At 35.3% G+C, this 14,834-nt stretch overlaps 2 protein-coding genes across 5 annotated transcripts; one reads left to right on the plus strand and one right to left on the minus strand.

Moving 5' to 3' along the window:
- The first annotated feature begins 40 nt into the window (after positions 1–40).
- LOC105452565 lies at positions 41–8,501 on the plus strand. Of its 4 annotated transcripts, none has more exons than XM_011693778.1 (20): positions 41–133; positions 414–583; positions 733–890; positions 976–1,114; positions 2,453–2,633; positions 2,777–2,887; positions 3,002–3,226; positions 3,498–3,622; positions 3,996–4,124; positions 4,231–4,451; positions 4,530–4,675; positions 4,739–5,017; positions 5,093–5,243; positions 5,455–5,994; positions 6,107–6,409; positions 6,545–6,934; positions 7,049–7,374; positions 7,494–7,584; positions 7,745–8,045; positions 8,146–8,501. In XM_011693778.1, the coding sequence occupies exons 2-20, from the start codon at positions 478–480 to the stop codon at positions 8,202–8,204; spliced, it is 3,981 nt and encodes a 1,326-aa protein (XP_011692080.1). In that variant the 5' UTR covers positions 41–133; positions 414–477; the 3' UTR covers positions 8,205–8,501. The 4 variants fall into 4 exon arrangements, with proteins under 4 accessions (XP_011692080.1, XP_011692100.1, XP_011692090.1 ...); XM_011693798.1 differs by having other exon boundaries at positions 8,170–8,501; XM_011693788.1 differs by having other exon boundaries at positions 3,999–4,124.
- A 57-nt stretch (positions 8,502–8,558) lies between these two features.
- LOC105452556 (exocyst complex component 2) lies at positions 8,559–14,607 on the minus strand. Its single transcript, XM_011693769.1, has 11 exons — positions 14,203–14,607; positions 13,636–13,936; positions 13,365–13,560; positions 12,257–12,758; positions 11,747–12,042; positions 11,421–11,605; positions 10,155–10,269; positions 9,784–10,062; positions 9,356–9,682; positions 9,074–9,258; positions 8,559–8,937 (listed from the first exon to the last, which is right to left on the minus strand). The coding sequence occupies exons 1-11, from the start codon at positions 14,309–14,311 to the stop codon at positions 8,751–8,753; spliced, it is 2,682 nt and encodes an 893-aa protein (XP_011692071.1). The 5' UTR covers positions 14,312–14,607; the 3' UTR covers positions 8,559–8,750.
- Positions 14,608–14,834: the final 227 nt, after the last annotated feature.

A 14,834-nucleotide genomic window follows, 5' to 3' on the forward strand; every position in this document is an offset into this window, starting at 1 on the left:
GTGACCAGCGTAACAAAGGACTCGTAGAAGAAATTATATAACGTTAAACACGGCAGAAAAAAGTCAGACAACGGCACATTCCTTGTTGGGACGTTTGTTTAGCAAATGTTATATGTCATCTGACTACTTCCAGGTATGATTATATTTGATTGATTGCGTAAGAAAATACTGTGACTGTGTTGCCTGATAACGATGGACCTTGAATCTTTTAAATTGAATTAATGCGATAACACATCAGTGTTTGATATCTACTGATATACGTATATATAACAGGCGAGAAACAGTCCAATATGTCTTTTCCTTGCTAGATGGTAGCATCTTTGTGCGTGTACACACACACACACACACACACACACACACACACACACACACACACACACATATGTATTTACGTGTGTATATATTCTTTACAGCATAAACAGAAACTCCTTGCAAACTGTAATATTTGTGCCACGAATTTGTGCTACAAAATAGGTAATGGCATACATTATGTGCGCCATACAAATTTTGATTCCGATCATGCTTCCTGTATGGATTTATTTCTGGTTTATGAAAAAGCAGATCTCGTATTACTTGGGATTAGGTAAGATGATCTAGACAAATAAAAGTCTATCTTTCATTGCGTATCAGAATAATTTATGAAAGCTTGCTTTGTTAATTTTGAAATAATATAGCAATAATTTATTTAATGAAAGCATTTACGTTTGTGCTTAAATTAACAAATTTCTGTAGATATACAGTTTGTTCTAAAGCGATGGTGGGCTCTTTGGTGCATTTCGAAGGAGAAAAAAACAGAGACAAATAAAGTCAAAGACAGTGACGTGATATCAAATATAAAGAAGATTTTGAAACCATGCTCGGATAATCCAAAAATTATTATGGACGAGAATGTAAGTATTGCGTAATACATTTGAGAATAGATTAATCATATGTGGATTGATCATACGGATTTCTAAATTCATTTGTATGACACAGAGTTGCGATAGCGTATCCTTCTACGGTGCCGATCAAAAAGGAAATTCGTTATTTGTTAAAATGAATCACAGAAAGTATCATACAGCAGAATTGATTTTGCAAGTGATGCTATCGGACGGCCGAATCTACGTATTACCCGGTAAAAGTCATTTTGCACAAACATATAATATAAAAGTAGAACGCGGTAATTAGTTGGGCAACTTTTTATGCGCAAACTATTATAAATCTTTACACAATTATGACTAATGAGAATTTCTTTAAAACGCGCGCATGTTACATATCCATCTAACTCAATAATTAAGTACTCATAGATTCTTAATATATTTTGTAAATATAAATAAAAAAATTCGTGAAATATAAAAAGTTAGAGTGGCTCACACAGTGTACACTCCACTTATGGGGCATGTTGAAGGGCCATCTTGAGGGCATAAAGATAATTATCTTAATAATAAGGTCACTCTTCATTGCGATGAGTCAAAATAAAAACAAATTAAATAAACACAATATAAATTGAGGCTAATACGCGCACATAACGGTCAACTGAACGGTCAAAATTTATTATGAAATTTGTATAATTGTATAGAACAAGTTCTCGATGAATCTCAGGATTAAAAATTAGGTCGCTAATTGCATCGAGAATCAGACGTATCAAGTTCATCATAGTTCGATACTAAAGATCAGACGACAGCTTTGTAAAAGAAAGAAAAATTACATGTTTCGAACAAATTTCGAATTTTGACGCAGTTAACGCATGTTATGCGTGCGTATCATTTTCAATTATTATATAATATATTGTTTTTATTTTGTAAGTTACATGACTCTATCTTATTAGAGGCGGCAACATTTGCGGAATTATTTATTACACAATTAGATATATTACTTAGCACTTAAAACTAGCTTGGCGCATTAACGAACTCTCGTTATTTTAATCTATTGAGATTTTTTATGTTTATTATGTTTATATAAATAAATAAAAACAACAGTAGAAAGCACTATTGAAGACAGATTTTATTTAATTATCTCAGTTTGTAAACGGGATTAATTGGGATACTTTACCGAATCAACTAGCCCTGTACCGGTGTGGGCTGGAATATTTTTTTATAACTAAAAAAAACGTATATAAACTAGCAACTTAATCATTAAAATCGAAAAATATTACCGATGTCAAAAAAACATATTTAATTTTCATTAATCGTTTCAATTACCACGTGGATAAAAAAAACAATTACTTACATTACAAACGCAAATAAATTCGCTCGTTATTGGCCGTGTGCCAAGTGACGGATTCAGAGCAATAGTCTGTCTCCGTCTCCACTAGTTTTTATGCAAGTATCGATGTGCTTATACGCGTTTCGGCTACTAAAATATTTACACATCCCGACTTGCACCTATGCTCAACTAGTCCGACTCTACTCTATACATAAGCGATAAATATAATAATCCAATAAAGAGTCATACTCTCATTATGATTACGCAGATTATCCTGATACAATTACGGTAAGAGGCACAAGCCAAAAATGGTCAGCGTCAGGTCTAAAAATTGAGTCGTTAGAACCACGACAACGTTGGAGAATTACGTACAATGGCTTCCTCCGAAACCAATGCCAAGGAGATATATCCGATAACGACAATGTGGAACATATTCGTCTAAATTTTATGTAAGTAAAATCAAGCATGTATAAAGTTGTAAAATATTAAAAAATATTTAAAAAATTAACGTAATTAGCCGAATAAACATTCTATCCCGAATGAACAAATATATCTTCATTCGGGTTTTTTTTTTTTTTTTTTTTTTCCCCAGATTTATTGGCAAACCCCGATTGTTAGAATGGCCAGGTGATTGGAGTACTTATTTGCACGCGGATGCTTTAGCACGTGAACCATGGAAGAATCATGATTGGATGCACAAAATGTAAAACTGAATAATATTAATATAGTTGGATGTTTTTTAACATGTTTTTTTCCCTCATTTGAGTATAACATATCCTAGCTGTCTAAGCTTTATTTCTTTCTGTTAACGTTACAGTCGATTAATGGATTATACCGGCTTTGATCTGTGGGGCTCCATTATCGGGCAGATAACGCTCAAAGATTCAAATGCAAGTACGTTTTATTTACGAGGACTCTGCCAGCGACGTTGGGGCAAACACGAATCTTATCAATTTCATCGAATGATCACATTTTTTGGTGTAACACAACATGGAACAATGTATTATCTTGGTGTGACCAGTACCAAACAAAGCTTTTCACAGTAAGACAAACAAATGCAATATTCCAATTTTCATATAATCATATAATCATGATAAAATATCGTCGTTACATTCAATAAAATTTCTTTCTGTGTGAAAAAAATTCTACTACTTTTACATCTTTATTTTATTCAATTGTGTTATCATTGCTTTAGAAATACAAATATCATATGAGAAGTTTTATACAAGTAATGATGAATATTTTTTAATTATGCATTTATGTAATTTTAAAATAATAGGAAATACATTAATCATTTCATGAAATGATTCCAGCATGCAATTTGGACACCTCGAGGAAGCTGGAGGAACAATAACCAAAATTGATTGGACCGATCTAAAACTAAGCGACTCTGAACAAGAAGCTACAATTCCCATCAACTATAAGATTGCATTTACAGGTTTTTATTCTCATGTATTTATACTCATGTCATGTGATCGACAAATGTCATCACGCGTTATCATGCGTTATGCAAAATGAATTAGGGCATAAAACACTGCGTTAGAGTTTTGCTTTAGAATGACAATTGAAACATCACAAACAATTTGCAAAACTTAATCGCCGACGTAATAGTATCATATCAGTTGTTGTAAAAAGAAAGGGGATTACTACAGCTTAATTATTATTCTTGATACAATATTATATAGAAATTATATTCTATTTCTACAATAATGTATTATATGTATAAAGATTATTACCTATATTCTTTTAATATTATATACTACAGCTTGATACGAGCTGATATTTATACACCACTGTTTTTCATTTTCCAGCAGCTGGAAAACAGTACAACTCCATAATCAATTACGCGGTGGGTAACGCAATAACCTGTTACAATGGCCAGCCATGGTATTGGACTTGTACAACTCGTAATTTGCGCATACAATTAAACGGCAGTACAGGTATGTGGAGCGTAATAATAAACAGAAGAAGCCACCACTTTCCCAAATTGAAATTGACCTTACATCTGCAAACAAAGTCTTGAATCTTATTTCTTTAAATGCATAGGTGTTGGACTGATGATTACGTGTTGCCCATACACTGGACCGAGACAAGCCCCGCAGGACCTTTCGATCGCGGAAATTCAACATATAACGCGGCCCGACACATTTGCGCAAAAAGATAAATACATTCTACATTTTGCTGATAAACAATGTCAAAATGAATGCATCGTCGGAGGAAAAGGATATTCTCTTGCGATTTTGACATCTATTACCCGCACCGATGACGTATGTACATACTACTTGGAATACATTGTTGCTCGAGTCAAGAAATTCTTTATATGCAAAATTGATTTCCGTTTGTAGTTTACAGTACCTCAAGGCTTTTGTGTAACGAGTTTCGCTTTAGAACGACAATTGAAACATCACAAACAATTGCAGAACTTAATCGCCGACATAATAGATATCAGTTGTTGTAAAAAGAAAGGGGACCTCGAAAGTTATTGTCAAAAGTACGTCTAACATTTCGTAGAAATGTATCTCGATTACAACTAAGCTTGTCCTCTGTTTTTCAGAGCGGTGTCCATTATTCAAGGTACTCCTGTCGAAGAAGAAATTGCAAAAACGATATTGCAAGGTTTGAAGAAATTAGAATCGTCTGCAAGATGTGGAAAAGATGTACATGTACGACCGCGCTACGCCGTAAGATCCAGTGCGGTTGGAGAAGACAGCGAGGAAACTTCAGCTGCCGGTCAAAACTCGACGTATTTAGGCGTGAAGGATGCGAATGACGTTATCGGATGCGTTGCCAAATGCTGGGCAAGCCTGTTCTCGTATCAAAGCGTCGAGTATAGGTAATTTACTCTTGTACAATGTTGTCGTGCTCGTTAGTGTTGTCTTGAATTTCGTGCATAATTAATCGATTGCAGACGACAGAATGGACTGCCGATAAGAGCATCTATGGGTGTTTGCGTTCAGAGAATGGTCGACGCAAAAGCGGCTGGCGTCATGTTTACTAGACATCCCACAACCGGAGATCCGTCCAGCATTATTATTACAGCCAATTACGGTTTAGGAGAGGTCATGATCAATTAATAATAGAAATATCATATTTCGTAGCTGTGTAATAGCGGTTTACAAAAGTATTTCAAAATGCGTTGATATGTATTTATAAATTAAATGCTATTTAATATATTTTTTTGTAATCGTTCTACACACCAATTCTTATATTTGTCACGCGTACTATAAATAATATAAATCGACTTGAAGTAACTTTTTTTTCTTTTTATAGACGGTAGTATCAGGTAAAGTCGAGCCTGATACCTTGACAATTCGTAGAAAGTGGGACAACACTCTGACTGTAGATGGCTCGGTGCTGGGAAATAAGAGGCAGAAGATCTCGCTCAGTGACGATGGCATAACTACGAGCACTCTAAATGAACAGGAAATTAAGAAGATTTCGATATCCGATACAATCGCTCTGCGATTAGCTAAAATAGGATTGCACTTAGAATCGCTTTTTGAATCTGCTCGAGATGTGGAATGGGCGGTTGTCGGCGAGCGAATTTATCTGTTGCAAGCACGGCCTATCACAACCATTAATGCATGGACGGATTTCGAGATAATGCACGAATTAGACTCGGGAGTACCTTGCGATGTCGATCTTATGACCTTTGCCAATATCGAGGAAGTGCTTCCATATCCCGTTACTCCTCTGTCGATCTCTACAGTTATAAAAGTTTTGAATCTATCGTTGGGTGCGAAATTCAATAAGTTTGATTCCAGTTTTCTTCATATGATCGGTATGAGGTGCGCGATAAATTACTTAGATGTAAGTACTTGGATCTTTGCGTTTGTCGTGTCGCGCGTTTACATCGTAGAGAATAACGTTGGATGATTAACGTAAATTGATCTCCCTTTCTCTGTCTTCCTTTCTTTCACAGTCAGCTTTACAAGATGTTAGTAAAGAAATAACGATGGCTAATAAAATGATAGACTTAGCCATATGCGGACGTGTAGTAACGACACCTGAAATGCACGAAGCAGCAAAAGAGAAATACGGTATCGTAAGCAAAGGTCGGAGCATATATATGATATACGATATGTTAAAATCAGCATGGATGAATGACGCGAGGGTGAAGGAAACGATCGATATATTTAACAAGTATACTCTGAACGTTAACGAGTTTGATACACCTCACGATTTATACAATCTCATAAGTGAGAAATATGGGGAAATCTTTCTAGTAAGTTATCACCCACACAGAGAGAGAGAGAGAGAGAGAGAATAAACATTCAAATAATTTCATCTTTACTTAAATTAATTTAAAAAATTTCTCTCTATTAACGTTAAATTATTCATTAAAACATTCATATTTCAGATAGGAAAAGGTCACAACATGGCGTCCTTTATAAGCGTATCTTACCAGATGATAGCGATGTCGCTTTTAACGAATGGAAGTGATAACTTTACGTCTGAACATCTTGCGGACATTGCTATTTTGCTGAGTTCGTGCAGCAATGTTATCAGTACTGAAGTGCCAATAGCCCTCGGCAAAATAGCGGCATGCATCAGAAAGAGCGGCAAAGCGGATGAGTTTAGTAAGATCGAGAGCACAAAAGTTATGGCCTGGTTGAAATTAAATTGCTCTCCGGCTGCGGAAAAACTACAAACTTTTTTCGAAATGCACGGTCATAGAGGTGTTCAGGAATTAGATTTGTTCACGGAACCTTGGATACTTAAACCTGATAGTATCATCAATACGATTCAGGTAGATAATTCAAATTATTTATAAAAAGAAAAATTTGTCAAATGAAGCAGTAGCAACTATATATATATATATATGTTAATGTTTATGTGTATTCCCCATTTCTATTTTTATTAGGTATTGGCAACATCCATCGAAGAGAATTACGTGACTAAAACATTTAGCGTGCAAGAAACCATAGCATCTTTGAAGACATCCACGTCATCGATTATCAAATTTTTTCTGCGGAAAGTGATACCTTTTTGTCGAAAAGCTGTTACGCTCAGAGAAATGACAAAGAATGTGGCTATATCTGCTTTGCATAAATTGAGATTAGCTTATAGACGACTTGGTGCTTTGATGGTTGCGGAGAGTTACATACCTGATGAACGTCTTATATTTTTCCTGACACATCAAGAGATCGGACAACTTTTGAACCATCATAATCCGTTACTCGTGCGAAAGTAACTCGAATTATATTATTCTATTTTGTTATCGTCATATTATTCATTGTATCGCTTTTTATCCTGCACACACGCACAATCATAATTTTACCATGTCTATCTTATTTGAAATCTTTCAGAGCGCTACGTAGAAGGAAAATTTTTCAACAAGTATCAAAACATGAGTATCCAGAATTCAGTACAGGCATGCCCATACCCATGCCAATACAGGTTTGTCGTAAATGTAGAAAGCCAAGTCAAATCGAGTCGAGCTAAGCTAAGCCACTTGTGTATCATACTGTCCAGAAAAATCATTTTTGTCATTATATCTCTCAATATATTTCTATTGAACATATCCCTGAGATTATATTGTATTTTTTTTATCACACAGAGCCTTCTCGACGTCTCACCCTACGAAGGATGTACAATGATTGAAGGTACTTCAGTTTACGGCGGTCATGCGCTAGGCAGAGCGTGCGTGATAACCGATCTGTCCGAAGCAAAAAATATACAACACGGAGATATTTTGATTACACATTGCACCGATATCGGTTGGAGTCCATATTTTCCATTATTAATTGGTATCGTAACAGAGTTGGGTGGACTTATAAGCCATGGCGCCGTTGTAGCAAGAGAATACGGTCTTCCTTGCATCGTTGGTGCCAAAGGCGCGACCCAAATTTTTCAAACGGGTAAAATTCCACATATCATGCTGTAGAAAAACGATTTACGCCACTTGAAATTTTCTTTTTATTATCATTTAACTTTGTTTAATTTTGCGACGTTTTTCAGGTGACACTGTATTATTAATTGCAGATACTGGCAAGTTGCAACTGATTACAAAAGCCTAATTCATCAATTCAATACTCGATGTATATGAAATAGATGGTGGAAATAGATTTCCATCTTTGTTACGTTGTAATCGTGATGTAAGAATATAAGATGTATCATTCGCGATGGACATCCTCGGGAGGTCGTCCAATATGGTGGCTGCTCTTTGAGCCAATCAAAAATTTGTCTGAGATTGTAAAAAGCAGCAAGACTGTTTTAGAACAAAAATTTGATTGGTTTTATTCTATTATTCTGTCACGCACAATATACCTTATATTTTTACACCATTGTAACTACGAATATACCTAAGAAAAAAATACAAAGTTTTACGTAGATGAAATTTCCATAAAAAATGTAAGAAACAGGAAATAAAATTGATTATATAATGAAGTCTATTTTACACTGATTGCAATCAAAATAAAAATGGCAAGAATTCGAGAATTCGACATTTCGCATCCATTGTACATAATGCACTACATTGTGTGTTTACGTAAATACAATAGAACTCTTTTAATAATTTACAATGTCTCCGTCCAATCATTACGTACTACTTTGGTCGTTATATATTACACAATAGTAACGCGTTCAGGATCCGTCGTTAAATTACGAACATTTTCCGTTACCTCGCTGGTAAGACATGACAACTGCAGTCGCATGCACGTTGCGACTTTTGACAAAAGAGCATCTATTCTCATGCGATCTTCTTTGTTCACGGGCTGAGGTATCGCATCCAGAGCTTCCTCAAAAAAGCTTCTGCTCGAAAAAGAGAGTGAATGAAAGAAAGATCGACTTAAATTCTACAACATACGATTTTCACGAGACGCGATACTCGCGAGACGATATTCTCGATAGAGCGAGACTATTTTCGATATTCAATTTTTATTTTTACCTCGCTCTACTTGTGCTGTAAGCTTGCAGGGCATTTCTCAAGAGTATTATATCCGTTCGAGCTTGAACAATTCCGGCAGGACGAAATTGCGTAACACACGACATGAGTCGCGCAAGTTCCTCCGCTATGGTCTCTATTATATGAGACAGAATCCGTTGTAACAAAGCTGGTGCAACTCTGCGTACCTGCGTGACAAAGAGAAAGAGAGAGAGAGAGAGAGAGATTAGATCCAATGTAACATTCATCCTGAGTATGCCACATCTCCATAATCATCTCTATTACCTCTGCGTGTACCGCGATTAGATTCGCCAATATTTCTTGGGCATACGGTTTCAAATGGGTCGGCTCCGTGTCAAAGTCCCATTCCAAACCGCCTAAATACATACTAGGCTCTATCGTGCCGACAAGTGGATCGCAACGGCGTTCTAGATATGCGTCCAGAACGGCACTGTCCAGCGTTTCCAATTGTGTCCAATCGGAGTTCCATCCAGCAGCAATGGATAATTCCGGGTAGCCTTGCACTTTTAGGGTCTCTCCGATTCTTGGTAAAACGATATTTAGCGTGTATCGTATATTACTTAATGAAATTAAGAGGCACTGCTCCCACGTCTGATAAAAAATTCATATACATTTTATAGTAGATTAAAGGACAAAAGGACTATTAGTAAAAATAATGCTGTGAATGCAAGTCGGATTACAACAGTGCTTACTGGTCCTTGATGTTTATTGGTTTTATTTTTATAGCCAGAAGGTGAGCCGATCAGTTGTGAAACCGATGTTTCATCGTTATCCATGGCTTCCTCGCAGCCGCTAAACGCCAATTGTTGTAGGCACCGTGCGAATGATATGAACAATGTCTTAATGGTATTGTGATAGAGAATCTGATGGGCTGGATTATTGAATAACGGCCCTTCTCTTGGACCGCAAGCGATTACTGTTTCTCGCGCGTGTCTCGATATCGTCAAAACTATTTCTTCAAAGAGGTATGGCTATTGGAAACAACACAACATGCACAAATAAGATAATGTAGTAAAAAGAAAAATAGTAATTTTTTTACTAAAATTTCAAATTTTTTTTATACCAGTTTAGTTACACCACCGTCCTCGTTCAAGTATTCTATCTGCCACGTTTCTCTTTGACTCAGAGCTGTTGTATTGTCCGCTCCTTGTTTGAAGAGAGCAATCAAACACTGTATCCTATGTTGTGAGAAAAGTTGAACTGATATACATCGTATATGTATACGGGATAGAGCAATTGTAATGTTACAAGATATCATCCCTGAAAGGGATAACAAAAAGATGTTTCAAACAAAAGTTGTACAGTCTGAAGCTGGACAAATCAATTTTCGAAAAAATCAATTTTACAAAATCATCAAGATTAGATGTAGATATGTTACTGCCATTTTTTTTAAATGGAATTATATAACTTTTTTGTACATAATATGATTCTTCTAGTTATTCTGCGTTTATAAATATTAGAGTCCTATCTTAAAATTGCCGTGTTACCTGCGTTGAAGCCTCTTTTTCCCAATGTTTAAAAATTCATATCTTTCAGAAAAATTAAGATATAGACTTCTTTCTGGGCTCATCTTAAAGATAAATTATGTGGCTATTTTCTAAAAAATCGTGATTTTATTTAAAAATGGCCGATTAAAACGTCATTTTATTGAAAATTGTTAAAATTTGTTTAATTAAAATGTAATTTGGTATAAATGTTACTGGAAGATGTATGGAGTTTAATACGCACCGCGCGCAAAGCGTCATTTTTTTGAAAATTTTTTTCTCAAAAATTGTTAAAATTTGTTAAATTAAAGTGTAAATTGTATAATGTAAAGTATAAATGTTATTGGAAGATGTATGGGATTCAGTACGCAGCGCGCGCGAATCGCGCGCCTGTTATGTACTAGCTATTAAAAAATCAATAATTTACACATTTTACAAAATATTTTATATTTTATATATTATGTCAAAATATGCCGAAATAAAGTATAAAATATCTCAAACTATTGATTTTTTGATAACTCTGATACTTTTATGCAGAATAACAAGAAAAATCAGATAATATAAAAAAATCATAGTTTCATAAAAAAATGATTTTTGATATGAAAAATTCTATATAAAAAATTTTTTCAAAAATTAATTTTATCATTATTTTCTCCTTTATACAACTTTTGTTTGAAATTTTTTGTCATTTTGTCATGCATACTTTCACGAGATAATAACTTGTTACACTTTAACTGCTCCATCTGTATATAGCTATATATGTGTATTTTATACATATATATATATATATATATATATGAGAAAGATGTATGTAATTGACGGTAGTCTTGTAGCTAAAGTTTTACCTTAAATCCAATATAAACGATCCAAAAATATCGAGAGCTTCGCTAGGTAAATCCAGATGTATCAAAGATGCATACATTTGTCGAACGCAACGTAAGATATGTAAAAGCCACCTTGCCTCTGCATCATGACTGCACATATTCTTCATAGCTCCCATGGCATGTTGCATATTCGATAAAACTAAATTCTATCATAGACAATAATATATACACATTTTAGATGAAGTGACATTTACAAGCTAAAAATTGAAATGAAGCAATATTTGTGTGCTTGTCATTGCTAAAAAAAAGTAAAAAAGGTAAGTTTTAAAAACACATAGAATACACACTTTAAAATGACTTTGCTTTTCCACGTCTACCATCACATGTAACTGCCCCGTGAAATAACTCTGTCCCAATCTCCAGAGGTCTGGCAACTGTTCGACTACAATATCGCAAATTACTTCGACGCACGAGATTTGCGGTGGTGAACTATCTCCATTATTCTTCTGCGAGCGTAAATGCTTGATATTTATCGATGTGGACTTGGGCATTTTGCTCGCATCTTCACAATTCATTTTAACTCTGTCCGAATGCTCATATACAGCATTGGCAACGCTTTTCTCTAAGTAATTTGCATGTGAAACTGGAATACAAGATTGAAAATTATCTTCTCTAAAACACACAATGAAGATAAACGTTACACGATCATGATAAACATAAAAGTGACTTGCTTGAAGTGAATTTGCTCATTTTGTTCTAAACACGAAAGTGACAATATAAATGAAGCTTTACATTCATTTTAAATTTAGATAAACGCACGTACGCACGCACGCACGCACGCACGCACACATACACACCTATTGCATCCCACGCTGGGTCACCTTCGGCATCAAGGTTGACGAGATTTCTAATAATCTTCTTACGCTCCTCTAAGCTAAATGGCATCTCTTGTAATTTTTTCCGTAACAACACTTTAAAATTATTGATTCTACCGTCGATTTCCTCCAGTACCTTTTTAAAGACATCTATCTCTGTATTCTTAAATAGATTCTTAACTCTGGCATAGTCGTTAATTACGAGATCATAATTGCCACGCTTGATATTTCTCTCGATGTTTATCGGCATACAAAAGAGAAATTTGTAACGTTGCATAACGGCCAACGCGTTACGCGTGGCATCAGCTCTATCCCTCCTCGCTAATACATCATCAAATAATTTATTAGCCTCAGACATAGACTGCCTGATAGCTGTTTCCAATTTCTCCGTAGGATCGCTACCGTAGCTCTTCATATCTGCTTCAAATTGATCTTTTAACAACATTATCGTGTCAAGTTGCTCCATTACCGCTCCTACATTGGCCTGTTTCAATTAAGAATTTTAATTTGGCACACAATGACAAAGATTTTACACATAGAGAAATAAATTTTCTTGCTTCAACTGATGTTCAACTTCAATATTCACAATAGCAATGGAAATTGGATCGATAAGTGAGTAGTTAACTACTATAAAAAAGAAAGAAGCCTTTCTTCGATCAAAGCAGGGTCTTGGTATGTAATATTTTCATGTAAATTTATATATGTATACAAACTTTTTTTCAGTTCTATACTGTGCATCGATTTGGCTGTCAAACTTAAAACGCATATGTCTTGGTTGTCAAATTGATAAGAGACGCGGAAAGTAGGAAGGACCAAGTTTCAAGTCCATAGCTGAGGTGATATTTTTCGCAATAAATTCTTTACCTTGTCTCAACATGCTTGCATTAGCATCATTATTATTAAAACTGATGATCAATTTGTGACTGATTATTTGTATTTCAATTTAGGATCGTGTTTTAAATCCGACAAATCGGCATGTGGAAAAAAGGAATATTATTTTTAAATTTATATAGAAATATTATTATGCACCAAAAGAAGACCTGTTTTGACCCAATAAAAGTTTCTTTCTTATGTCATATTAAATATTCACCTTTAAAAATGACAATTGTCCTTCCTTTTGAGAGTTGACTTTTCTTCGAAGATAAGCTAAACCAGCCTTTAAATCTTCCAAAGTGGTGGCATGATGATGCTGAAGTAAAAACCATCCCGGATGAAATTTTTCACTCGTAAGATCTCCACTTCCATCTCCAAAAAGTTCAATCAGCTCATCCTCAGGAAATTTTTTGCTTCAAGATGAGAGATGTAATTAATTATTGCAAAACATGTCAACAGCTTATTGCAGTCAAAATTTAAATATTTACTCATTGCCTTCTACACTAAGCCCCAAAGGATCTTCCTGTTGATAGTTTGTAGGTGACAAAGCCCTTCTACCCCAGCCCAAACTCTGCATAGGTGCTTCCTCCACCCATACTGCCGACTCCTTCATCGGGCCTATAGTCTCGTGATAACCCCGAAACTGTACGGTCGAGGTCCCCTGTCCTCCGCTTCGAGTTGTCACTATTATATCTCCGCGACCTTTGCAAGGCCCTGATCTCGCTATAATTTTGTTCGATGACTTCCATTCGGCCGAAAGCAGACAGTCACATCCACATATAGTCAATCCTGCATAATCAATAAAGTGCAAGAGAGATGTAAAAAATTACGATATTTAACTCTTTTAACTTAACCTAAGTAGCCTAAACGAAATACATATATGTATCAATGTATGAAATGTGGATTGATAGTGCCACGATTGGCGTACAATACATAATAAAGTTATTCTGCACATTACACAATGTTTTATGTACTTATATGTGAATGATTCTTTTCTAATATCATGTAGATTTAGAGATTTCTTTTAAAAACTTTAGCTAGCGAGTGGCACTAACCTATAAGATCCTGAGATTTATTCCCTAAAAATTCGCCACGCACTATCACCCGAGTGCCGGGTGGACCTTCCTTGGGTGATATTCCAGTGACTACGGGTAGAGGTCCCATTCCATCAGCAATAATGTCAATAATGATCGCAAAATTACGCAAAAACACTTGACTACTGTCAATTATTCGACAAATGCTGACCACCACAGCGATAAACCGTAAACGTGTGTGTTGATCACGATTCGTGAATCGCGACAATCGCGACCCACTTTTAAAAACATGACTAACATCCGCGACGTAGTGTACGCAGACGCAACCTCGATCTGGGATTCGTATCCCAGGGTAAACTTGACCGAACGAAATCGCCAATTGGAAAAATTATTTTTAATTGTTTGTATTTCTACTGACAAGATATATATACAATTAAAAGACCGTCAACACTGGATAAATTTTCGTGCCGGTCAGTGCAGTCTGCACCCAAAGAGTCCAAAGGGCCCGGAAGAATTGCAGATCAGTGTCGATGTTATCGCGACTATTGACATAAATTTGCGATTATTAATATATAAATATGTAAGTATATTTGAATAATACATTATTAAAATGATATTCTTATTATACAAATGCTTTATAAATAAGTACGAAT

This window comes from Wasmannia auropunctata, unplaced genomic scaffold (genome assembly GCF_000956235.1).
Source record: "Wasmannia auropunctata unplaced genomic scaffold, wasmannia.A_1.0 LD336106.1, whole genome shotgun sequence".
NCBI lineage: Eukaryota > Metazoa > Arthropoda > Insecta > Hymenoptera > Formicidae > Wasmannia > Wasmannia auropunctata.

Bases quoted from the DNA above. Each gene is read 5' to 3' on its own strand.
- LOC105452556 (XM_011693769.1), bottom strand. From the start codon at position 14,311: ATGGGACCTCTACCCGTAGTCACTGGAATATCACCCAAGGAAGGTCCA. The intron at 13,561-13,635 runs GTAAATATTTAA...CTCATCTTGAAG, and splicing joins CTTAGTGTAGAAGGCAATGA to CAAAAAATTTCCTGAGGATG. The intron at 12,043-12,256 runs GTGTGTATGTGT...CTTGTATTCCAG, and splicing joins CCCAGCGTGGGATGCAATAG to TTTCACATGCAAATTACTTA.
- LOC105452565 (XM_011693778.1), top strand. From the start codon at position 478: ATGGCATACATTATGTGCGCCATACAAATTTTGATTCCGATCATGCTT. The intron at 891-975 runs GTAAGTATTGCG...TGTATGACACAG, and splicing joins AAATTATTATGGACGAGAAT to AGTTGCGATAGCGTATCCTT. The intron at 4,125-4,230 runs GTATGTGGAGCG...TTAAATGCATAG, and splicing joins ACAATTAAACGGCAGTACAG to GTGTTGGACTGATGATTACG.